At 46.0% G+C, this 24570-nt stretch overlaps 1 protein-coding gene across 1 annotated transcript; it reads right to left on the bottom strand.

The window, feature by feature from the left end:
- Positions 1–4684: 4684 nt before the first annotated feature.
- Ada3 (transcriptional adaptor 3) lies at positions 4685–21943 on the bottom strand. Its single transcript, XM_050167777.3, has 5 exons — positions 21269–21943; positions 19977–20126; positions 17596–17777; positions 13028–13307; positions 4685–5680 (listed from the first exon to the last, which is right to left on the bottom strand). Exons 1-5 carry the CDS (start codon positions 21605–21607, stop codon positions 5393–5395), a joined length of 1239 nt encoding a protein of 412 aa, XP_050023734.1. The 5' UTR covers positions 21608–21943; the 3' UTR covers positions 4685–5392.
- Between the last annotated feature and the right edge of the window lie 2627 nt (positions 21944–24570).

A 24570-nucleotide genomic window follows, 5' to 3' on the forward strand; every position in this document is an offset into this window, starting at 1 on the left:
ATTGGCCAAAATTTTGCTTACGTCACAGGTCGTCAGAGGCAGCGGGGCGGTATCGCAATTTTTGAATACGTCACGCACCTGTCAATCATCTTCAAAGCGAACCGGTCGTAGGAACCGGCGAAGGGGTAGTCCGCTTTGGGTTCCGTTGCTGTGGCTTGGCTGTTGGCTTGTGACCCTGGCCGCGCGCGCCGGTCGCGCGACCCCGGAGACACGCGGGCGTCGCACGCGCGTGTGTGGGTTGCTTCGGAGGCTATTACTTGCCTTCGTCGTCTGCTTGGCGTTGCTCTTTCTAAGTCGACCACGGCTGGAAGTGCGATACGCGTTCGAAGAAGTGACGCATAATGAGTTGCACCGCCCTTGCTGGCTTTCTAAGTAGACCTTTTGCAGGCTACGCTATCAAATGGAGGAGACGGGTGCAAGCGTACGAGTGGCCATTCCACGCAGAGGAAGGAATATTGCGCGCTGCGGTTCATCGCCACCAGCCTGCAGCTCCCAGAGGTCAGTCGGATAAGACGCATTCATCGGAATGGCCTAGATCTCTGCTGCCGACACTGTCCACAAAGTTGCTCTCGCAATTACTGTGTTGGCTGGTTGAAGAGCTGGGTCAGCTTTCCCGTGACCTCAGCTTCAAAGCCAATGCCAAGGAGATATTTGCATGGTGAGATCGAATTCCCAGTGCTATCGCCAGCGTGAATAGCTTGCAGATCGCCGTTCAGCAGTCAGAAGGGTTCAACCTAGGCTGGCTCAGCGCTTCCTTCGTTCGGCTGATAAAACTATACAGTCAGGACCGGAAGATATTGTGGAGATCTCTTATTTGGCTGCCCTTTTTTCTCTAGTTCGGGAGTGCCGCACTTTGTTCCTCAATTTCACAGCACAGCGCGCACCGTCAGCACCATACTCTTCGATTTGACTTCGCGCAGCCAATGCAGGGCCCGTATATCGTAATGTTCGATTTCAAGTTCCATTGCTTCTATCACGCGACGCGCCGGGGGGCAGATCGCACGGATAGCGGAAGCGCGTCGGCGAGCGAGTCATGTCGGAGCCGATGACGAAGGGCAAAAAAAGAAGGAAAATTGATATAGTCGGCTAGTAAAGGTGTCCCTGAGAACCAGTTCACGGTTTAGTCGCGCTAGCTACTTGAGAAGTGCTGGCAGTGCGTTCCTGTTGCGTGCATCGTGCGAGCTCCTGGTAGCAGACGACATAGCGCTGCGCTCTGCCATCTCATTTACGCTTGCGATACCGCCTGTGGGCTGAGAATGAAAAAGAATGACATTCATAAATTACTTCTGCATTGCGTAAACGCCTGGCACCACAAATTTACACTTCAGAACTTGGCGTATAATATTTAATTTATATTTTACATTCATTTAACAAGCAGAAACATTCAGCAATTTCTCGATTAACTCGTCATATAATGACGTACACTTTAGAGGTGGCACCCTCTCATCTATTGGTCGCATCCTCCCCTTCTTCCACCACCGGCTTGGGAGTGGCACATCTAGTGACGTAAGCGGCGAAGCGAACGGTTCGTATTCCGAACCGTTATAAGATTCGGCCCAAGGTCAGTGCACTTTTTTTTCTTTCAATGTTCCAAAGATATTCTTGGTTTATAGCTCAATGGGACAGAATAAAATTAGAAGCAGGCAGGACGAGAGCTAACCACAGATACCAAAACTGCGACGAAAATGAAAACAAGTCCTTTTAACCCATTAGTGTTTGTTTATTTTGACCAGAAGTAACCTTATTTTGCTTTATTAAAGGGACACTAAAGGGAAACAATAAATCAGTTTAGACTAATGAAGCATTGTTTCAGAATTCTGCAGGCAGTCATTTAAAAAAGATAGTTTGATTATTAGATGAGAAAATGAAGGTCCAAGTATCAGTATTTGAATTTCGCGCCGAAACCCCAGCGCTGGTACGTCAGCGTGACGTCAGGGATCCCAAAGTATGTTTTCGCATTTGGGCCGCGTTGGCTGAGTAAAGGTTCCCGAAACTTGCCATGTTTAATATTTGGCCCCTTTGGAACACAATGTAGTCAATCTGTACCGCTATATATAATTAGTAGGCCCTAGAAGATGTCATCAAAATCCAAGACGTCACAGCCCCCAGGTGCGGGAACATAAGTAGGCGTCGCCACCTGTACTTCGTTCTTGCGTTTTTTCTGGCTTACCAAACGTCTTATCGTTGTAAGAGTGGTGTTTCTGATGTTGTAGAAAGGTAATTTGCTGATGCAGAAGAAATCATTTTCCACTTTAGTGTCCCTTTAAGGCCTATTTTCAAACTTCACTCCCTCGAAAACCCTTTGTAAAGCTTTTTCAACCAACTTGCCTTGATGTTTTTAACGCCAACTGCAATGAGATTATGGACCATGTAAAAAGCCCTGTTTCAGATAACTTAGACATACAGTAGCCTCCGTGGAAAATTTTGCGCTTGAAGTGCGAGTGAGCGCTTCACAAAACGCTCGCAAAAAATCTATGTTTTTCATACCACAACAAGAAAACACCGCCATTACCAGCTGCTGGAAGTGACGTACCATTATGGAGAAGGCACCCACCTGGGTCGTCTTGGCGATTAATTAAGGTAATCTAATTGCCAATTAGGAATAAAGCGAGAGGGGACCTTCCTACTCATTGCTTGGCATGCCTGTGTAAGCCAAACCTGAAAGAAGTGAAGATGTTGAGCCGGTGCCGAGATAGCCGAGCGAGAGAGTTAAGCAAGGCGTATCGTATAAGAAAGAAGGAACATGATTGTGTCAGCGACACCTCAGTTTATCTGCACAACAATGAGATGAAATTTATTGATGAACCTAGTTAGGTCGTGTGTTGCTTGAACTGAAAGTTTTTGGGTGATAATGCTTTCTCCGTACACATGCAGTGGTGTATTTCTGGGATGTACTTATGTGTGGTCTTTGTGGAACAAAGATTAGTTGCAGGCTCTTCCTAACCCCTCTTCCCGCCCCCTCCCGTTCCGCTTTCGCATCCGAGGAATGTGGTCACATTACCCTAGTCATAAGGATTAATGGGAAAAGCACCCATCCCTCCAATTAGCAAGTTCGTTGATCTTGTTGTTGTTGATCAGCACTGTTGAACACAGCGCTGTAATAGGAAATAGCTTTTCACTCAACTATTAGCTGAAGGTTAGCCCTGTCAACAGTGAGCACTATTCCAATGAACAGCAGTGTCCATTCAGTGGGGTCATCATGACGTCATCTCTTCCCTCAAGACAAAAGAAGTGCACAGATGTCGCACCCATGCACAAACAGTGGAGCCAACGGAGAATACTAAGGTCCCACAAGTATGTCAGTTTACTACAAGTCAACATTTTAAAACGAAAGACTGATATCAAGAATCCAAATTAAGAACGCAAAAGAATGTCCGTATACACATGCACTGACTGCATTGTCTTATTCTCCCTACTTCAGTCTTTCACACTGCATTTGCCTTGCTCAGGCACTGCTGATAAAATATTCCTTGGAAACTCCATTTTCATTGAATTACAGTTAATAGGTTGGTTATTAGAATAGAAACTGAAGGCTAAAGTTGAATATATTGAATTTCAGTCAGGTGCATCAGTGTGACATGAATTTCAAAATATTTCTTCGTATTTGGGCTCATTTGGCTCTGTAGTACTCAAAACTTGCCAAGTTCAGTCTCTGGCTCTTTTAGAATACAATGCACAGTCCATCTTTATCGATAAAAAATTAACAAGGCCCAAGCAAGTGCAACTGAATCCATGACGTCCAGCAAGCTCATGCAGGAGCATTGCAGCAATGTCGCCATCTGTCATTCGTTGTTTCATCTTTTCAGGCTTACCAAACGTCCTAGCAGTGTGGCTTCTTCTGGTTTTTTAGAACAGCAACTTATCAATATATACAGCTCAAATTACATAATTCTCTTCAGTCTGAATATAGTTTAGTCTGCCAATACCAGTCTGTAAAAAATCAACCAACTTGCGCCTTCTTGGATGCAGCGCCATCGCACTCTTGGGGAGGAAGAGATTCTCTAGACAAAAGGTGAAATAATCTTTCTCCTAATCCACTTCTGATGTATATTACCTCATTTTACAGGGTCTACTTACATGTCTGCTGTTGATGTTGGCTGTTCAGTGTTGCTAAAGGGCGGCCTATTCTCTAAAAAAAAAATAATAAATTATGGGGTTTCACGTGCCAAAACCACGATCTGATTATGAGGTGCGCTGTAGTGGGGGACTCCGAATTTACTTTGACCACTTGGGATTCTTTAATGTACACCTAAAGCTAAGCACACGGCTGTTTTTGCATTTCACCACAATCGAAGTGCGGTCGCTGTGGCCGGGATTCGATCCCACGACCTCGTGCTTAGCAACGCAACACCAAAGGCACCGATAAGCAACCATGGCGGGTGGCCTATTCTTTGCATTTGTGCAAATGGTAAAGAAACTACAGTTTTGTGGAATCGAGAGCTGGCGCGCTATACACTGTCCAGTAAACAGTAAAATTTTCTGTACAGTACGGAGCCTTTCATGCATTCTTGATCTGTCACTGGCTTGATTGAAACGACTCTGGAATCACAGTGCATTCTATAATGTATTCTCATAAGTGCAGAAACCACCTGTCAGCTGCAGAAAGTTGTCATGCTATTCGGTTAGTCAAACTTTCAATAATGCAGCATAATACAAATGTTTTGAGGCAATAAAGAGTCCAGACTGAGAACTGGCAGAAATGAGAGATTCAAGTCCACATACAGTGGTCCCTCTGCACTGCTGCCTTTTATATCCTTCCAAAAAAATGTGATGATGATGAATATGGTAAACATTAACAGTATGGACTGCATGTGAATGAAGTTTCACACACACACAAAAAGAACCTTAAAATGTCACATGATAACTGGAAGTCATGTAATGTAAAGTTTGTGCTTTGATGCCTGCTCCATATTTTGCAGACAAGCTCCTTTGTTGCCTTTTAGAGATTGGAGATCAACAGCTTGAACAGTGATCTTCACCATCAGTTTACGTCCACTTGGTGATACGTCTTGAGAGCTAACTGCTGCCCTGATGATGGGTGCAGCTTGAAAACTTGTCTACTGTGCGGCACTGGGGCAACTAAGTTGCATTTTTAGAATGACACTCACACTGTCACCCAGAATTTGCTCACTTTCCTAGAAGCTTCTCACAGCCTGAGGATGCCCATGATGCCAATGACGAATTGTAGGTAGCCGAATGAAGAGTAGCTGCTTTACTGGTTACACGGCTTTCCAATAGTTTACTGTCGCACTTAGAGTGGCTCCTGCTAAAAGAAGGTTGCACGGATCCTTACTGGCTAAGTGGCAGTCTTTCTTGGGCAGGCATTCTTTCGGTGCAATGTTGTACAGGCAGTCCAACTCATCAGCTCAACTGACACTTTCTTTCTGAGAATTTATCGCTGCACCCCTGATGCTCGCTGCTTGAGGAGGGCTTGTCGGTCACGCAGCGCCTTTGCAGCCATGTCACGGTCCTTCTTGGATGGGGTCTTCTTGCGTTGCCGTGCCTGAGCCAACCGTCGCCAGGCTTCGAGAAGCTCATGGTCTGCCACCCGTAAGCGCCGGTTCAGTTCCTGCTGCGCCAGGCTCTCACGGGCACGCCTCAGAAGTGCGTTAAGCTGAGCTCCATTTCGATTGCTGATACTCCGGAGCTCTGTTTGGCATCTCCGTAGTTCTGTCATGACCTGCAGTCAGAGAAGGCAGTTCCATGCAGGATTTATGTCAATAGCCAACTGCTTCAGTGCAACATGTATACACACACAGATGACAAACAGAACTGGCAATAGGGCATTTAGGCCAAATTATATTGGGAGTTAAAAAAAAATAGATTCGTCACAAAAGTAGGGCCTTTATTCTACCATAGTGGCCAGAAAGGCTTGTCAACACACTGCTACAAGCACTTGTGAGCAACTTAGTCTGTATTTTGACCAGTGTCATGTTGCCACTACAGACAGATGAAAGCATCATCAATGCATGCACCAGACCTCCATCCCCTGGTAACTTCACCAGCATTTCGACTATGGTCCACTAGTCTAACGAAAGTGAGTTTCGTAGCAACTGTCATGTCCAGCACTTCCCTTGTTTCACTGCTGCCTTTACTGGCACTTACAACTAGTCTGGAGCAGGCGTGATTTGAAGCCGCCTTCATATTTCTGAGTGACAAAAATTCAGCAGAGCCTGGACACACAGGACAAACATGAAAAGCGCACAAATGCAGCCTTAGCAACAAAGCAGTCTAGCTTGCCCTGCGGTTGGAGCACAGTCGGCGATTAGTAAATTGACTAGTCCATAGCTATCTGTAGCAGTAGCACCCTTTGCTACTTTAAATTTCATATAGGCCCGGGCAATGTACCAAACAAAAGTATTGCTCTTTCTCTTTGTCTCGGCAGTCAAATTGGCATGCAGTTGTGCACACTTAATGCAAACTACCCAACAGAGCATTGTAATTAAGGTGCCTGAAATTTAGGTCATCCTAATGCATTACAACTATGGTATGAGTGGCAGTCCTGCAAAGGTGTCTGTATGATTAACAATGTCCAAATTGTGTTGTGGATCAGCAACTGCATAGTACAGTTAAACGTCAATATAACGAACTTTTCATTCCTTCCTATCCAGAGAGCACCACTTAGTTCGAACCTCGGTATAACGAAGTGTGTTTATCACGACTTCAATATAATGCAACTTCACTGCTGCCGCGAAAGAATACCAAGAATCTTGCATACAACTTGCAGCTCCTTCCATGTAAGAAGAATTCATTGGAGACTATACTTATTTACATGAAAGATAGTATTTCAATATAATGAAATTTCAATACAGTTAGACCTCTACATAATGAAATCTGTAAAATTGGCACTTCGCTTCGTTATAGGGAAATTAAATTTTTTATGCAATATTAATAGCCACCGATTGAATTTTCGTGCACAGAAGAGGCTGCAAGATTTTCCAAATTATAGAGCAATTGGGAAAAGTAAATCTGAATGGAAAAAAAAATTTTTTGTCATATTTGAGTCGACAATGAAAGATACGGATTCATACCGTGTTAATGACATCTTCATGCCGGCGGTACAAGGCGAAATTAGCAACACTTTCGCATCCACTCCATCCCAGTGACTAATAGGTTCACCCGCAGTGGGACAGTGCTATCATGGAAAGCACTGGCAGCGAGAAATGAATGCTCCAACTGCCTCTCCCTTCAATGTGTCTCACCAGAAACTCCCCTCGTCAGAGATTCACCAGTAACCTGCAGTATTAAACATGCAGGAAGACAGCGCACGTGAAGGCAAGCCACCTCGGCAACACCCACTTTTACACACGTGGCAGATTACCTTTAAGACTTGTCGGTTGCGTATGTGCTCAGCCACACACAGCCACAGCCGCGCTAGACAAGCAGCCGCACACCGTCCTGGCTCCCCGCACTCCCCCCCTTCGCACTTGATTGTGTTACCTTGCGCTCGCTCTCCTGCTCCTTTTCCCCTTGCTCATGCAAAAAACAGCACTTTTCCTTCACTCGGCATTCAACATTCTTCAACAGTTTCAGTGTAATATAACAGTGAATGTCACATGAGGGTTCCTGTTAAACATGAGAAATACATGGTAGCCAATGCAGTTCCCTTTGTATATTCACTGCTAATACAGTCACTGTCAGATTTTTCGGACTCCCAAGGAAGCGCAAGAACGTCCGAAAAATCAAAGGCATGCAGAAAACACACTATTTTATAGGTATTTCTCGGATGAAGAAGGTCAAGTACGGAGTATCGGATTTGCGCAACTCTGCTAATGTATCATTGAGGTGGCTCTGCAAAGAGTCATCTATAAAAATAAAAAATAACAATCTGACAGCGGGTGCCATCAATGTCGCCGGCGTTATCTTGAGCTGAGTCAACGGTGCCTGTTACTGCCTTAGCAGCGCGAAAAAATTGTTGATCCCCTTTTGCATGGTCTTCCACTTACACGTACGTGATTATGTTTGCTTCAATTTCAGCCAGGGTCTCATTATCACTGTGCGCCGATGACAGCAACATAAGTACTCACATCAACTCGGAGCTCATGAGGCATGCTGGCTCTTCTTTCTTCGTGTTGAGGCATACAGATCCACTGTCACCTGACGGATGATTTCATCATTGGTTAACTCCGAACAGAGTTCGCTATCTTTGTCGACATTGACGAATCCTTCAAAAGTTATCCCAGTTGGATTGAAACACCAGCGGCCCACAGGTCATTGAATGCAAAGTCCATGGAAGGAGATTGATCACACACGCTGTCATTCCCTGCAGGCGAGTCAGCCATCTCAGTGCCGCATGTGAAGCCAGCGTGGAGAAGACAGTTGCGAAGCGTCTCTTGTGTAACCGTTTTCCACAAGTCCACAAGCATGCCGACAGCACACTTATGATCAAAGGTGTAACTTTTGCCACTGTCCGAGCACAGCACCATGCGATTGGTACAGAAGCTTCAAGTAGCAGATCAGGCCTCAGAGGTACATCGTGGTGTGGTGTTTGGTGGCAGAAATCTCACCTGTATAGCCTTTAGGTCTTTCATGTGGCCATGTGCACCACAGTTGTCCACAAACAGCAGAATTCTTCAATTCTGCCATTCGAACCTTCTGTCCAACTTGCAAATGTACATCTGAATAACTGCTGTGTTATCCAGGCTTTCTTGTTTGCCTTATACTGAGCGAGTTACGTTGCTCCTTAAAACACCTTGGATTCTTCGATTTCCCTATGACAAGCAACGGAAATTTCTCGCTGCTGGTCACTTCCACAGAAACGCACCCGGACTACCTAGGCAAAGCAAACGGGTGGCTAGATTGAGACATTGCAGTATGGGAAGTAAGGGTTACCCTGCACGATCTCAACAGCAAGTCCGCCACTGGTCCCGACTGCGTTACGAACAGAGCGCTGAAAAATCTTAACGAAGCGGCCATCGAGAGCCTCACGGCATACTTCAACAATTGCTGGCAAGCTGGGTCACTACCCCGGCAGTGGAAAGCTGCCAAGACCATCTTGATTCCCAAGCCAGACAAGCCACCTAACATTGAGAACCTCCGGTCGATCTCGCTTACGTCCTGTGTAGGCAAGGCGTTGGAGCATGTACTCTTGTACAGGTTGCAGAGGTACCTGGAAGATTCGAGGCTTTACCCAAACACCGTCATTGGGTTCCGAAACAAGCTCGGAACTCAGGACACCATGCTACAACTGAAAAATGAAATCCTCGATGACGCTACTAATACGAAAGGCAAGCGAGCCATCTTGGGTTTGGACCTGCAGAACGCGTTTGATAAAGTGAGACACTCTGCAATCCTGGCCCATGTGTCATGGCTAAACATGGGCAAGAGAACATATGCGTACATCAAGGATTTTTTGATGGAGCGGACCACCGATATCATCGCCGGTGAACTGTGGCTCCAAAAGAAGAAGCTCGGCAGTGTCAGGATCCCCCAGGGCTCGGTCATCTCGCTCTTACTTTTTAACCTTGTCATGAAAGGGGTGGCCGAGCAGCTCTCGAGAGTCGCGGGGGCCGGACACACCATCTATGCCAACGACATAATGCTCTGGGTCCCAGGAGGAAGTGACGGACACATCGAGAGTACATTGCAAGAGGCGGTTTACGCTATCGAGGAGCAGCTGGACGGGTCTGGGCTCGTCTGCTCCCCAAGAGAGTCTGAGCTGCTGGTGATTCCACCGAAAGGAGCAGCTAGGAAGAGGAAAGGCAACGAACCTGCGAGAGAGCAAGAGACAGTAAAGATCGAGACGAGCGGCGGTCACACGATCCCGCATGTCGAGAAGATGTGAGTGCTGGGGATGCTCATTGAGCGCAAACGAGTGAGCGGCGAGACGGTCAACCGTCTCATGGCCAAAGTCACTACGGCCATTCGCCTTATCAAGAGGGTGTCACACAGAACAGCAGGCATGAAGGAAGAAAGCCTCACCCGGCTAGTGGAATCCTTCGCTATAAGCCACATTGCATACGTTGCTGCTTTCCACAACTGAAGGCAGTGCGAGCGAAATAAGATCAATGCGCTCATATGCAAAGCGTACAAGGCAGCACTCGGACTCCTCGACTGCACTTGCACCGACAAGTTCCTGGCCCTGGGAGTGCATAACACCCTGGAAGAAATCGACGAGCCGCAGAGGACCGCCCAGCTCGCGCGGCTATCGGAAAAAAGAATGGGGGCAGACAAGTGCTGCGTGACCAAGGCCTGGGGCCAAAGGAAGGGGGACACGAAAATACAGAAGTGCCTGTACCGGACGCAATTAGTAGACAGCTACGGGTATGTCCGGTGCCAAGAAACATGAACTCTGAGTTCCACATAGAGCGGCGGGCGGCGAGGGCCAAGGCACTCATCGATCTCCATGCCAAAGACAGGGGTGCCGTGTTTGTGGACGCGGCAGAGTATCCAGATGAGAGAAAGGCATTCGCCGCAGGAGTCGTTGGGGCATCGATCAATGCAACGAAAACTGCGGCGAGTGTATGGACTCGAGGGGTGCATCAAGCCGAGGAGGTGGCCATTGCCCTGGCCATCGCCGACCCCGAGTGCACGACTGTGCTCTGCGATTCTAGGATGGCAGTGAGAAATTACACCAGAGCGAGGGTGTGTGGTGAAGCCGCGCGTGTGTTGCGTGCGGTCGATGTCGCGAGTGAAAATCGGTGTGTCGTGATAAAGTGGTTTCGGCGCACATGGGCAGTGACCTGTCGGATCGCTGCAACGCAAACCACAACGAGACGGCGAACGCGGCGGCACAAGGACTAACCAACCGTGCCGCTGCTACTGCGGTCGACCCGTCGTGCTGGTGATAAACCAAGGACAGAATGACCTCCTACAATGAAATTGTGAGAGAAGGACTATGCTGCCACCTCTTCCAGCCTTGACCCATACGGAAGCGGTTTTATACCGACAACTTCAGACGGGGTCGTTATTCGTGTATCCGAGTGTTTATGTTAGTGACCTGTGTGGTTAGTGCTGAAAGGAAAGAGCCACTGCAGCTCACATCCTTTGGGACTGTGCCAAGAACCCGCACGAAGCTGCAACGATGACAACGATCCCGCCACGGTTCGAGGCCGCAACAAGGTGCTACGATCACGAGGTCCAAGCCCAGGCCGTCCAGCAGATTTCGGCGGCCCTCGAAAGGCAACGACCGAGCGAAACCAGAGGGAGGCTGCCACCCAAAAAAGGTGCAGGCGCGGTCAATCAAAGGGAGTAGTGCGGCTATGGCTGGAGCAGAGGTGCCACATGCCGGGAAGACGTCATGGCCGCATCACGGTGACACCTCCCTTACAGCGAAAGGCTAATCGTTCTGCAGGCATTCCTGATAAAGTTGCTTCGTTCACTCGCTCGCTGCCTGACATGATGCTGCCAACAAGGACGGTCAGCCGCTCTTGGCTATGTTTGCTGCCATGGGAGAGGTCACCAGCAAATGCAAGCATTTTCTCTATGAGCATTTTGTAGAACAATCCAGTTTCACTGGAGTTGAAAATGTTCTCAGGCATGAACTGCTGCAACAAAGACTGTAGCTTTCCATTCCGATACTGCACAACAGCTGAATCATCGACAGCACCGCTTTCCCTGCACATCTTCTTGAACTTCAGGTCATAGCGATTCCTGAAATTTCTGAGCCACCCATCGCTGAATATGAAGTCCTCGACATTCATTTGAAGCACAAAAGCCTCCACCTTTTGCTTCAAGACGTAACCCGAGACTGGGATTCGCTTTGCGGTCATGGTATTTAGTTACACAAGGAGCGCTTCCTCAAGCTTTGGATAAACACCCTGGGTTGCATTCTTTTTTCAAGCCCCTGTTGACTTTCTAGCCACTTCCAAGATCTTCAACTTGCTTTTCATGAAATCCGAAACTGTTTGCTTCGAAATTCCGAACTCCTTTCCCATGCCGGCTTGTGTCTGACCGCTTCCAACTTCCTTGATGATGGTAGCTTTCTTTTCCATCGTCAGCCTACGGTAGGGATTTGTGCGCTTCGAAGCCATTTACGCAAATGAGAAAGGCGTAGTTGGCGCCGTTGCTGTCAGCAGCAAATCCGCTCTATGAAAAGCGCAGCACCATACAGCGGGAAGCTTCAAAGCAAATGTCAAAGAGAGCACACAGAAGCACAACACGATCACATGACCTATCACAAAGCTAACCAAAACACATGTGGATAAACACAAAAGGCTATGGCCATAGCTATGGCTACCAACAGATTAGCTTGTGAGAGCACTGGTTTGAGGTGTCAATACGATATGGTGGTCATGGTGCTGTGGCTGGCTAGCGGTTTGGTGTGCGAGAGTGGGGGGGGGTCAAGGCTATGAGATAATTAAAATTGCTGCGATGGATGCCGCTTTGGACTTGCAGTTAGGGGTAAAAACTAAGATAAATCGGATGGCGAAGGGTTTGAACGTCCGAAATTTCAGAGGTTTTTATGCAATGGTTCTATCGGGCACCTGATGGTTCTGCGAAGGAGTCTGAATTATGAGGCATGTCCGAATAATTGGGCATCCGGAAAATAGGACGTTAACTGTACTCTCAAAACAGTGCTCACTGTCAATGATCATGTCAGGGTTGCATTTCTGAAATTTGCTACACTAAGCAGTATCCGCTTTGATCGCAGCTGATAGTGCTCATGCAGAATTCAATGAAAGACTATTTCACTGCCCGTTAAGTCAATGAGCATTAAATATTCTCATGCTGTAAGCAGCTGCTGCCACAATGAAGTATAAACCTTACAACATGGCTAGCCAGCAAGGGCTCTTGTGTCGTGTGAAATGTCTGGAACGTCTTTGCAATACGTTAAAAAGGGGCCACAAATATTGATCGCATCAGTGGTACTTCAGCAATGTCCATGTAGTGCTCCAGAAAGTGCAGCTTACAGTGGACATGGGCTTTATTTTTAGCTCACAGGTAACACGGGCAGCAGCAGACCGACATGCATTTGGCCAATCAACAAGCAGCAGTTTTGAAATGAAGAGACAGTCAGGAATTTCGCAAGTGTGACGACTTAGTAAAACTTAATTGGGCTGGTGATTATGAAATATCTGATGCCAACCTGGTCATCTGGGTTGTCAGTCTCGGTCAGGAGGCCATGCTCACGAAGCTCTCGTCGCACGCGTCGCTCCAGCTGCTGCGCGAGGCCGGGGTTCGGACCAAGTGGGGGTCCCAGCTGGTTTTCCTCCAGGGGAGGGCACAAGAGGTTCTCCTCCAGCAGGCAAGAGACAAGCCGCTGGGTCAGGCTTCCCAGGGGCTCCCCGCCACTGCCTCCCTTGCTGTTGTTGCCACCCGATGACGGCGTGTCACAGTTGAGGCTGCCCTTCGTCTGCTGCGGCGACCTGGGTTCAACATACCAGAAGTGCGATTTCAAGCTTCAGTATCAACCTTTCCGAACATGGAACAAACAGTAGCAATTCATGATGTTTACCTGTGCATAATTTTGTTATTGTCACGCATTACTGAAAAACTTTCATATGCACATAACTAGAGCACAGGTTAATCAGGATTCACGCGAATTTGTCTTAGATACAACCGCTTTTGTTTTCACAGGTAGACTGCTCTGTTTTGAATTGATATCTTAAGTCCAAAACCTGCACAGTCGGCTATAAATTAAGAAGGTACTGATATTAATGAGAAGCTGGAGAGGGTATACGGGATGCCACAGTGCAAGGCTGTAGAATATTTGTTACCATCTAGAGTTCCTCAACCACCAGTGGAATACAGCTCTGGCTTCCAGGAATAAAAAATTTCAAACTCGTAATGAGCAGAACAGCCACAGCTAGTGATTCATAATTACATGCATTTGTAGACTGTAAGCCATATATAAAAAACTAAAATGTAATTCTGGCAACTGCAAATGGCATTTAGGTTGTAAGAGGTTTAAATTTGTGCATTTTCTATCCACGATTTGACATTAAAGCATACTTAAGAGGAAGCTCTAACTTGGGAGCTCCTATATAGCTACACGGAGACAAATACATTGCTTTTATCAGCAACCACTACACTGTTTTTAAATAGGTTTGTCGAACCAGAAAACAAAAAATTGAAATCTAGCGCTTGTAGGAAGCAGATTCTTTCATTTAGGCCACAAATATTTTCTGAAATATTTAAGAAAATTTTCAGAAAGCTCTACTCGTCTGTTTTCAAGTCTGTAACTCACAAACAAAATGCAATACTGTATTTACTCGCATAATGATCTCACTTTTTTGTCAAAAACAATCGACGCAAATTCAGGGGCGCGATCATTACGCGGGTTAAATTTCCTGCAAAAAGAAAAAAAAATATTTCATCCCGCGTTTGCTGTGGGATGACAACAGGTCAACCAATAGATGGCTGCCACTGTATGTAGTGCGGCACACCAAAACAAAAATGGCGGCCGGCGGAGCAAGCCGAACGCGCCGAATGCGATTTTTTTTCTTCTCGTGAGTACATTACATGCATTGAAACAGTTTCTTCCGTATCAGTAATGAATACTATCGTTAATATTGGCGAGCTTGCGGCAATAATGTAGCCATGTCCACTTTGAGGGGACAGAAACTTATGGGCGCGCTTAGCTGCCAGTGACATAGAAACGCATGGAGCTGCGGAAACTGCAGCATCTGTCTTCACTAGTATCCTAATACGGCACGTTTCCGCTAAGGGTGGGCAAGTATCTTAGCTGTGTGACAAGTGTTGGCGTATGAATAGGGCACACTTCTAACGTATCAGTGTAAACGTGGCTGCTCTCGTTGCCGCTCGCGATTTGTTACGTGCCCACGAGTGCAGACGAGAAGAATCGAAAGGCGCCTTTTTTGTTGTTGTTGACCACAACCATTATAAAGCCTACACATAATAAAGGCAAGCTTGGTTGTAGCTTTTTTTTTTCATGGGATTGCGGAAAGTGATTAAAGGAATGAAATGGGGCATCTGCTGAAGAATATTTGGTTCGTGCAGACCACTTGGTTTGTCTTAAAGAGTCGTTCGCGTAGCATTTGACAGATGGTAAGCGCGATCATTATTAGCTAGACTTGGCACACGACATATCGCTGTGACAAGTTCGGGGAGCGATCATTACACAGGAAATTTTTTAAAAATCGAATTTTGACGACAAAATTCAGGGGTGCGATCATTATGCGAGTAAATACGGTATATCGCAATTTGTAAACTGCACCTAATAATACATCTAAAGCTGACAAAAGTTATGTGCATAGACCACTCCAAAATATACCAATAATTTCTAAGTAGGACACATGTAAAACCCTCGTAATTGTAACACTTTTACGTAAGCTGTAAATTCATATATCAAATCTGTTTGCTTTAGATGCTCTAACGGATGTAGTTTACAGAACTGATGATATCTGCTTTTGGTGCAGTTACAAATTTGTAAACTTTGCACTTTAATTTATTTTAAGGTACCAATTTTTGGGAAATTCTGTAAAAATTCCCAGCACCAAATAACATTTTGTTTCCTACATATAACTTTTTCTCTCAAATGCAAAAATTTCATTCAAATTGGTTAAATGGTTGTTTCATAAAAGCAAAATAGGTATTATTCACACCTGCGCACTGAAGCGAGACACCTTTATTCAATAAGCTTGGAATTCCACAATGAACTGTGTTCGTGCTGAACGTTAGGCACTAAATCGCATTAAGGGCACACAGCCATACAAGAAAACTTGAAACACTTTATAAACATAGCAAAAACATTGCCAATCTGTTAATGAGACTTCAGTCAACGTGTGAGCCAAACATTATTGCACTGCACGCAGCAGGGAAATCAGACGCATGTCAAAACCAGTGAACAGACGCTTGCTCTCACATACGCAAATGGGCTTCTTCGATTATGCAGTCCCGGACTGTCCGCGAACCGACAACGGCTTCCGGTCTGACTAGCCCTGACAGAAGGGCATGTCACAGTCATGCGATTCAGCTGTTGGGCACTGTCCCTAAGTTTCACTTGAAAGCACCGTGACTGGAAGTCGTTCTCCAGCATGCCGTCGTCTGCTCGTAGCTACTCGTAGATAGCACCACTACTCAGCAAAATCGCAATCTTGCCGAGGTGCTGTTCACGCATAAAGAGCCCGCCAACGTTCTCAAAGCTCGTGACACCGTCTACAAGACGTGCAATGAGTACCTAGGACAGGGCGTGTGTACATCATCTACCAATCCTGCATGTCAAAAGACAAATGCTCAAACTTGGAAGCAGAAGGCATAATTGGCAAAGCTTCGATTGTGCACCAACCCATCTGTGAGCGTTAAATAGCCACATGCAACATCATATGCTTCCTTGCACACCAGCTTCACTCACCTGAAAAGCAGAATCCACCTGTTTACTACACCTGCTGTATTGCAATGAGCATAACAGATTTAGCGAGACGCGCAAAGAAAGCAAGCATGGCTGCCTGATGGCGGCAAACACCACGTGCATCTTTTTCAGACAGCTGTCGTCTGCTAGCTGCTTGCGCTGGTCCGAGCAAAATTTTGCTCACAGCTCCTAGAGTGTGCGGACAGTCCGTGACTTCGGGTCCACAAAAAACGAATGCAATTCTTGCAGCTCTTGGACTGGTGGGCGGAGCTTCTAAAGCGGTCCAAGCGAATTGGAGTGTGGCACAGCAGTCCCATGCAGTCCAGCACTGTCAGGGACTGATAATCAAAGAGGCCCAATGTTGTAATCGAAAGCTCATTGAAAGCAGTTGGCTGTCCAATGCTATTGGCTGATTTCATGATCACGAAACCATTCTGTAATGCATAATTGCCAATTTTTAGCTAAACAAATGAAAAATAAACCTGTCTGCAATCTCAAAAAGACAGAAAAATAATTTTATCTTCGCACTGCGTGTCTCTGCGTCTGCTGCGCGTGGCCTCCTAGATGGCAGCGGCATTCTGCGTAGTGTAGTGAGCCACAGCCACCACGGAGTGCCGCGACGAGTTTTGCCACCGCAACATTCAACTTTTGCTTTTTGGCTATGTATTTTCCAACATACTAGCAAAGCCAAAAAAGAGAGAGAGAGCCAGGTATTGGTGAGATAACTCTTAAAGCTTATAGCTGAAGTATTTGAAAAATTCTTGCGGCCTAGATTCGTGGGACAATGTACTTTAACAGTGAGGCCATTCTGAGATTTGTTAAAAAAGCGTTTCAGGGCCCCTTTAACATGCATTAAAGAATGAAAAAAAAAGTGACAACGAGTGTTGTTAAAGAATCTCACGGCCACGGCAAGAAAAATGTATGTAAAGTAGAACACCATGCATATGTTTCTTGTTCATATGTTTCCCCAGGTATAACGTCACTGAAGCCTGGTCCCAGTAAAGGGTTCATAGACACCTGTGTAACAGAATTACCTTTGATACGTCGTCATTGCCACAACATTCCCACATTATAGGTTGGGATTTTGGCTTATAATTATATAAGAAAAATATTACATCTACCGTCTACACCACCAACATGCGCTTCCTATGCATGGCCTTGGTGGGTGTATTTTGGCAGAAATTTCAGACACCTTATAGCGCGCCTATCAATATCGGAGGAATGTTCGGGTTATTCAATCTAATCAAAGTACATGTATTTTTGTGTCGGATGCAACATTATGACAAGGTTTCCAACCTATTCTTATGAATGAAAAAGGTTAAACAGCAAGCGCCACACAGCACCTCGCACCCTGGGCTCCACCGCCCGCGGCTCGTGCCCCCTGTGTTTGTTCCTCCTGAAGGTCCTCCTGAGCCCATCGCTGGGCATAGTGACGGCCAAGGGCTGGCACCTTCAGGTACTCCGAGGCCTCTTCCTCACGGGCACGCATCAGCTCTTCCAAGGCACGCACGTCCTCAGCTGTCACCTGCCGAGTGGCCCAAGATGAGAAACAACATAATGCTGGAAGGTAGAAGCCACACTAATTGGTTTTCCATATCGGGGCTTTTTTTCACCCGATTGTCACTGTTATCGATTTGACACTCAGCGCAAGTCGCGCCTGCCGTGCTGTCACATTTCCTGGATACGCAGCTTCTACACGTGCTAGTAGTCCAAGATGGCTGCGACAATGATATCAACACAACAAATGTATGGTCTTAACAGTATACAAGGAACACATTACGAAAAGTTTTCACCTTCTTGTAGTATTCTTGGAAGGTCTCAAAGGCAAGGATGTCCTCCAATAGACAGAAGCCTTCCTTTAAAAGCCTCAGTCATATTACGAGGACCCACCACGACAGCTCAGCAGCTAATACCCATGCCACAAGGGCACAGAAAATTACATTAACTTGCTAATGCCTTAAGATTTAATGCCATTTGCGGGCTGCCACACGGACGTGCTCAGTGGCATTAAAACTTAATTCTATTCGCGACGTAGTGCGTACTCGCAACTCACTTGGCCATCAAATGAGTACTCTCGTTTCCAATGTCTCCACATTCTGACAATACAAAATGAATTTGTAGCAAAAAACAATTATTATATTCTTCACTTTCCTTAAGAAAGAGCTCTTTCTTTTTTTTGCACATAGTGCATTTTCACAATCATCACAACTTACTTGGCCATCGAATGCATCTAAAGTTTTGGCTTCAGATAGTTTGCGGCTGGGTGCAAAAAGGACATTCCTGAAGTAAACTACACAAAATATACCTTCTAATGTTTTTCATGCCGTTTCATAAATGTTTGTTCCCTAAATATCTTTTTTTATCTGTATTACGATTGGCAAGCAACCTTAACCATTCCACTGCAGCTATCGCCATAGAGACATTTAATGTCATTAAGCATGCACATATAGCAGCAACCGAAATACATTTTTATTAGTATTAACCTAGTCCATGTAGCATCGATATAAGGTATAAGGTTGCACCGCTGAGCTAAAGGTTGTGGGTGCAGCATCTGCAAGTTGATGGGGGTGAAATGCAAAAAAAAAAGCTTGTGTACCTAGATTAAGGTGCACGTAAAGGAACACCAGCTGACCAAAATTAATCCAGAGTACTTCCCCATTACAGCACGAATTGTAATCATATCATGGTTTTAAGATGTAAAAGCGAGGAATTTAACTAATTAGTCACATTATGCACTGCAATGAACATGCCTAGAGCTGAGGATTGCACAATAGGGCATTTGAACCTATGACTGTTTATGCAACAAGAAAGGATTGCAATAAACACAGGTGAATAATTTTCAGGGTTGAACAAAATTCAAGCAGACACGAGCAAAAGTGAGTTTCTCATATGACCACTCACTCAAACAGAGACTAGCAACAGTACACGACGTGATTATATAATGACATGGAATGAGAAAGATTTGTGGCATTTTACAAACTTCCTTTTGTCGCATCCAGCACAGGCCATTAAATCCTCAGTATGAGTCAACAGCAAGGGCAGACCATGAGATATGATCCAGACGAGATGTATTGAGGCTTGAAATTCTTAGCCTTGTGCATTCCCATGGTGCCATGGCACACCCATATTTAAACAGCAAACGGATCTTTCTCAGAATTGTACGGAATGAATGTTACGTGGAGCCCATACATATGTGACAAGTACAGAAGCTTACTTTTTTCGTCATATTTAGAGCATCTGTATTTTAATATAAAATTAATTTTAGCCATCATAAGAGTAGTAATTACATTTGCCACAACGAAAATGGCAACATGGCAGTGTTTTTGAGGTTGTTACTATTTCGCCTTATTTTATAACCATAGAGTTAGTTATACTGACTCCATGATAGAAGTAGTCAACAACAGAATGACTGGCAACTGTGCTTGCTTAAATCTGATTTGCCGAATACCAAAGAAAAAAGTACTTTTTGTGTGTGTGCATCCACCATGCAAATGTAAGAAAAGGTTACCCTACAAAGCACTAAAGCTCAAGCGGTGACACACTATCAAAATTCCAAACTATATCAGCCTTAGCCCACCTCTCAAGATAACCTTTCATCGTCCAGACATAACGGTGAGGTAGTAGGACTAAATAGAAGCATCATAAACTGCACCCAATCATTGAAAGTCTCGCGAGAGCAATCTATTATGATAGTAGGCACCCAACAGAAAAAAAGCAGGCTTACTTGACCGCAGTAAGGTTCCAGGGAAGCCCAAAAACGGTTTGGTGCGTCATTACGTGCTACTGACGGCCCTTCTTCACTGGTGACACCAGTGGCCAATGTAGATGAGCTCGATGCCACCTGCTTGCGCGGCGGCCGTCCACCTGTGAAAACCTGCAGCATGCAGTACCAAATGAAGTTCACACTTAATTTCAGCGAAGATGCACACAAAGCAAAAATCCACATTCTGTATGTGATAGTTCGTTCAAAACATTGAATGACATTGTGGCACAAATAAGAACACAATCTGAAAGACCTGCTTGCCTTTCCTTTGTTTCTCTCTCTCTCTCTCTCCTGCACAGTCAATAAAGTTCTTAGAGTGATTCAGGCATTTGGCTGCACTCGGAAGGTACGTAAAGGCAGGGAGCTGGTACTGACGTTTCTTTTGTGCTGCACAAGCTAAGCACTGCAAACAGTCTAAACGAACTCTCTGATAGCAATAGTCCATAGTGCAATGACTGGCAACTATGATTAGATAACACAAAAACCGGCTTTGATTGGTGCAAGCAAGAATGCAATCTGATGTGTGCAAACAATAATAAAAAAAATTCACTCTATGTCCAGGAGCAGTTTTCGTTTGACCAAGTAAAATACAATGGACCCCCGATAAACGATACTTATTTATATGGGACTGGAACAGGAACTGCCATATTTTTCACTGGCTCTTGCATAGCCTTTGAAACCGTGGCAGTCCAATGACCATGTGGTAACGTAATACTAAACATAAATAACCAAGCAAATCAAATCCGCCTGGAAACTGCCGCTTTTATGTCAACGGATCCTCTGCAATATTCATGTTCCTCAGTTGTGAGTCATGACGGTTACTGAGTAGCTGCACTAGGCACTTACGAAAGTGATTCTATCGATGCGATCATGCGAGATAACAAAAGAAAAAAAAATACTACTTCGTTTTCTGACTGGTTCATGCACTAACTTTGAAATTAAGCTGGGTTTTATAAATGAGAGACAACGTTTACCTGAATTATTATGAATTCTTTTGTCAGATTTTGCCGACCTCTCTTTACCGACGTAAAATGTTCGGTTAATTGTACACAAGTTAACCGATTTAAAACCTTGCTAACAAGACAGGCATTCCCCAAAATCTGCCACACACTTCCGTCCCCAGTGTGCAAGGAATGAAAGCCCGCACACCAAAAGCCCTGAAACCACGCTCAAATGTACACAATCACCGCGCAGCCGAAACGTGCTTTTGAACCTGCCGCCCTTAGGCCGCCAGTCAAAAGCGCACTGCTTACCTTTCCACCGTCCCTGAACTTTTTCGACGGCTTGCCATCAGGCGACACTCGGCTACGTTTTCCTGGTGCCGACGGTGTGCCACTACCGCTGACAGGAATCTTCTTCTCCTGCCACGAAAGTAGCAGCTGCGTCTCGTGCGCCAACCGCCGGCGCCTCTCGCACACCGACACCAGAAGCGTCTCGAGCTCGAGCTGCAGTGGCTCCAAGTCCTCAAGAGAGAGCGCCGCGTCTCCCTGGGCGATTGCCGTGTAGCGCGGGCATTCCTGTACGTGGTCCACCGGACTCACGTCTGGAAACTGCAGCGGACACTCCTCGGAGCCTTTGCCTTTGCCCTTCATGAGCGCACTTCCACCGTCACAACGGTGTCGCTTAGGAGAGAACGCGGAAGCAGCGCTTCGTTCACGGCGTCCCCGCACCACTCATAAAAATGAAACAAAAATGAAAAGCGCGGGTGCCGCTGCAACGCACTGTGTTAACCCAGCTCACGGATCTCCTCCTCCTACGTTGGCCATTTGTGCGATTCTGAACTGGTAGCAGGTCGAAACTGTTAGCGGTGTAAATCTTTCTAATGGCAAGTTGGTCAGTGAAAGGGAAAAGGAAGCGCGATAACTCACGCAGCGGCCCGAAAACAACTAACGTCTGCCATGACAGGCAGGTAAAAACGTAAGCGCTATATGCGCTGTCAATATACGCGTATTGAAGTAGAAATGTAAGCAGCGCCACCTGTGAAACCTCTGCCCTCATTAATACTTCAAAATGGCGTAATTTTTCTTTTTTTATTTTAGACCGACTGGAGAGTTTGCTGTTGCATTAGTCAGTAAACAAGCGCAGCACAGACTAAACCAACGCAGCAGTACGCAAAATCTTGGCTTTCGAGATCGCGTCTGCACTTCGGCATTCGTTTCGAGAGCCGCATTGTGCCGACACTAGGGTTACCGACACCACAGAATTGGATGCGCAATTTACGAACTTATCGTGCACCGCCGTGAACTGGTTCAGAGTGGTGCAGGCAAACCGAACGGATGTGAAAGTGTCCACAATAATCAATCTCCAAGGCTTTTGCTGGCGGCATAGAATTTCATATTAGTATAACTAGAAGAAAATCTGGCGCTGCGATCGTTTAACCATCATGGAAATGATGGGAAGTACAGGCTACGGATTGACGTTCTGTTGACTGACGAACAAGTGTTTTTTGGCAGTTTTGGTTTCGCTCCCCAGTGCGACGCAAAGCCACAGAACACGCAAAGCTCTCTCTCTGCCATAGAGTTTTCAATAGATACCCTAGAGGGAAATGTGGCGCTAGTGTCGACGGGGATTCTCATGAGCGTTGCCTCAACTACCTCAACCTGCATGGGAATGATGGGAAGTACAGGCTTCGGATTGATTTCGATCTTCAGACTAGTGGCGTTTGCTTGCGGCGCAGTAAACAAAGCTAAACTCAAATATTATCGCGTAAAATCTAATTTTATTTCTGCAGTATATTATATAATGTACAACACACTACATAAAGTTTGTATAACATTGAAATGGAAGCATGGTTTACTATGGTTTGTGACCAGGACACAGGGTATGCATACTTGTGCGATTCTGTTCCCGATTTACCGCCAGAGAATAATCATTTATTTATTTTTGCAACAGCAATACTAATCGTGCATGTCCTTATACAAAAATACTCATCAAGTATTTATATAAATAAAAATGTGGTATTGTGAGTAAGTGTTGCGCCCTTGAGCGGAATGCTAAAAGTGTCGTCTGCTACGACGTCTGCTCGCTGCAAACGCGAGATTTTTCTCGCAGACGACAGGCACTTGCAAACTCTCTCGCTCTTTCGAAAGGCTGCGTCGGCTGTCACGATTGCTGAAAGTCTTCAAGTACACTTAAGCACATCTGCTGCAGTGCGAGCTAGGACGCTTGTGGCCTCCTACGAGTATGCTTCATCATATTTTATATTGACGTACCGTTTCCGAAGCGTTATGGCGTGGCTTTGCACTCACCCATTTTGCGACACTAGACTACAGCCAGGAAGCAGCAACCTTTCCTACCACAAGTAAGTTTGTGTTCTCAAAGTCCTAAAACACGCATTTCAATGAGCACATAAACGAGCAATGCATAATGAAGCTCTCAATAAAATTTGATTGTCAAGCCACTAGAAGTACAACTGTCTTGTATCAGCAGTGCCTTCTTTTTCCTATTCTGAAGTTTCATAAAGCACGTAACGCTACAGCGCCAACCTAACACACTTAACAAACCAAGGCCCAAACATGTTCTTTGTTCGTTGAAACATGTTGTTTCAACGTTTACGATGCCGTCGCTTTCTTGTCATGGCTTCGACACCACACCGCGACACAAGTATCGTCCCAGCCGCTGGCCCAGCGCGCTATCGCCACTTCGAGCAACATGACAAAGGCAGAGAGCTTTACGTTGCACTAGTCCCACTGCAGGTTATAGCAATTGCGCTTGGAGCGAAACCAAAACTGCCAAAAAATATTTGTAGACTAGTTCGCCAGTCAATAGAATGTCAATCTGAAGCCTGTGCTTCCCATCATCATACCATCATTCCCGTGATGGTTGAACCATGGTTGAACCAATGCCTCCTCTACTAGATGCCTGCCGCGTCGCTAGTCTTCCCATTGGAGCGGAGATTCCCGTAGTTCAGGGTAGTCGCGGAGAGACGGCGCTCGCAGCCGACCCACTTCCTGTTGAGGAGGAAGTGACGATTACTAGGCTGGCGCGCGCTCGACCAATGGCTTGACGAGAGACCGCGGGTCCTGCTTCCGGGATCGCAACAGACACCGCTAAAATCTCGGAGGCAGAGCTACGTGATTTAGGTTTGCAGTGGCCACCGCAGCTAGCGCTCGCAGCCGACCCAGGTTAGAGTTACTGTATATGCTACCACAGGTATACCTGTGGTAGCATATACAGTAACTCTAACCCAGGTTAACCCGGGTGGGGAAGAGTAAAGAGGAGAGGGGCAGGAACCAGCTTCTCGGCTCACGCGGCAGGCATCTAGTAAAGGAGGCATTGGTTGAACGATAGCAGCGCCAGATTTCCCTCTAGGTATACTGATATGAAACTCTATGCTCTCTGCCTTTGTTCTGTTGCTCGAATAGGCGATAGCGCCATAGAGAAAGCGCGCTGGACCAGTGGCTGGGTTTGTGTCGCGGTGCGGTGTCGAAGCCCTGACGAGAAAGCGATGGCACGTAAACTCTGAAAGAACATGTTTTTACCGTTTGGACCTTGGTTTGTTAAGTGTGTTAGGTTGGCGCTGTAGCGTTACGTGCTTTATGAAACTTCAGAATAG

Source organism: Dermacentor andersoni, chromosome 11, assembly GCF_023375885.2.
Source record: "Dermacentor andersoni chromosome 11, qqDerAnde1_hic_scaffold, whole genome shotgun sequence".
Lineage (NCBI taxonomy): Eukaryota > Metazoa > Arthropoda > Arachnida > Ixodida > Ixodidae > Dermacentor > Dermacentor andersoni.

Bases quoted from the DNA above. Each gene is read 5' to 3' on its own strand.
- Ada3 (XM_050167777.3), bottom strand. From the start codon at position 21,607: ATGAAGGGCAAAGGCAAAGGCTCCGAGGAGTGTCCGCTGCAGTTTCCA. The intron at 20,127-21,268 runs GTAAGCAGTGCG...TGCATGCTGCAG, and splicing joins AGTTCAGGGACGGTGGAAAG to GTTTTCACAGGTGGACGGCC. The intron at 13,308-17,595 runs GTGCTGTGTGGC...TGTTGAACCCAG, and splicing joins GGTGGAGCCCAGGGTGCGAG to GTCGCCGCAGCAGACGAAGG.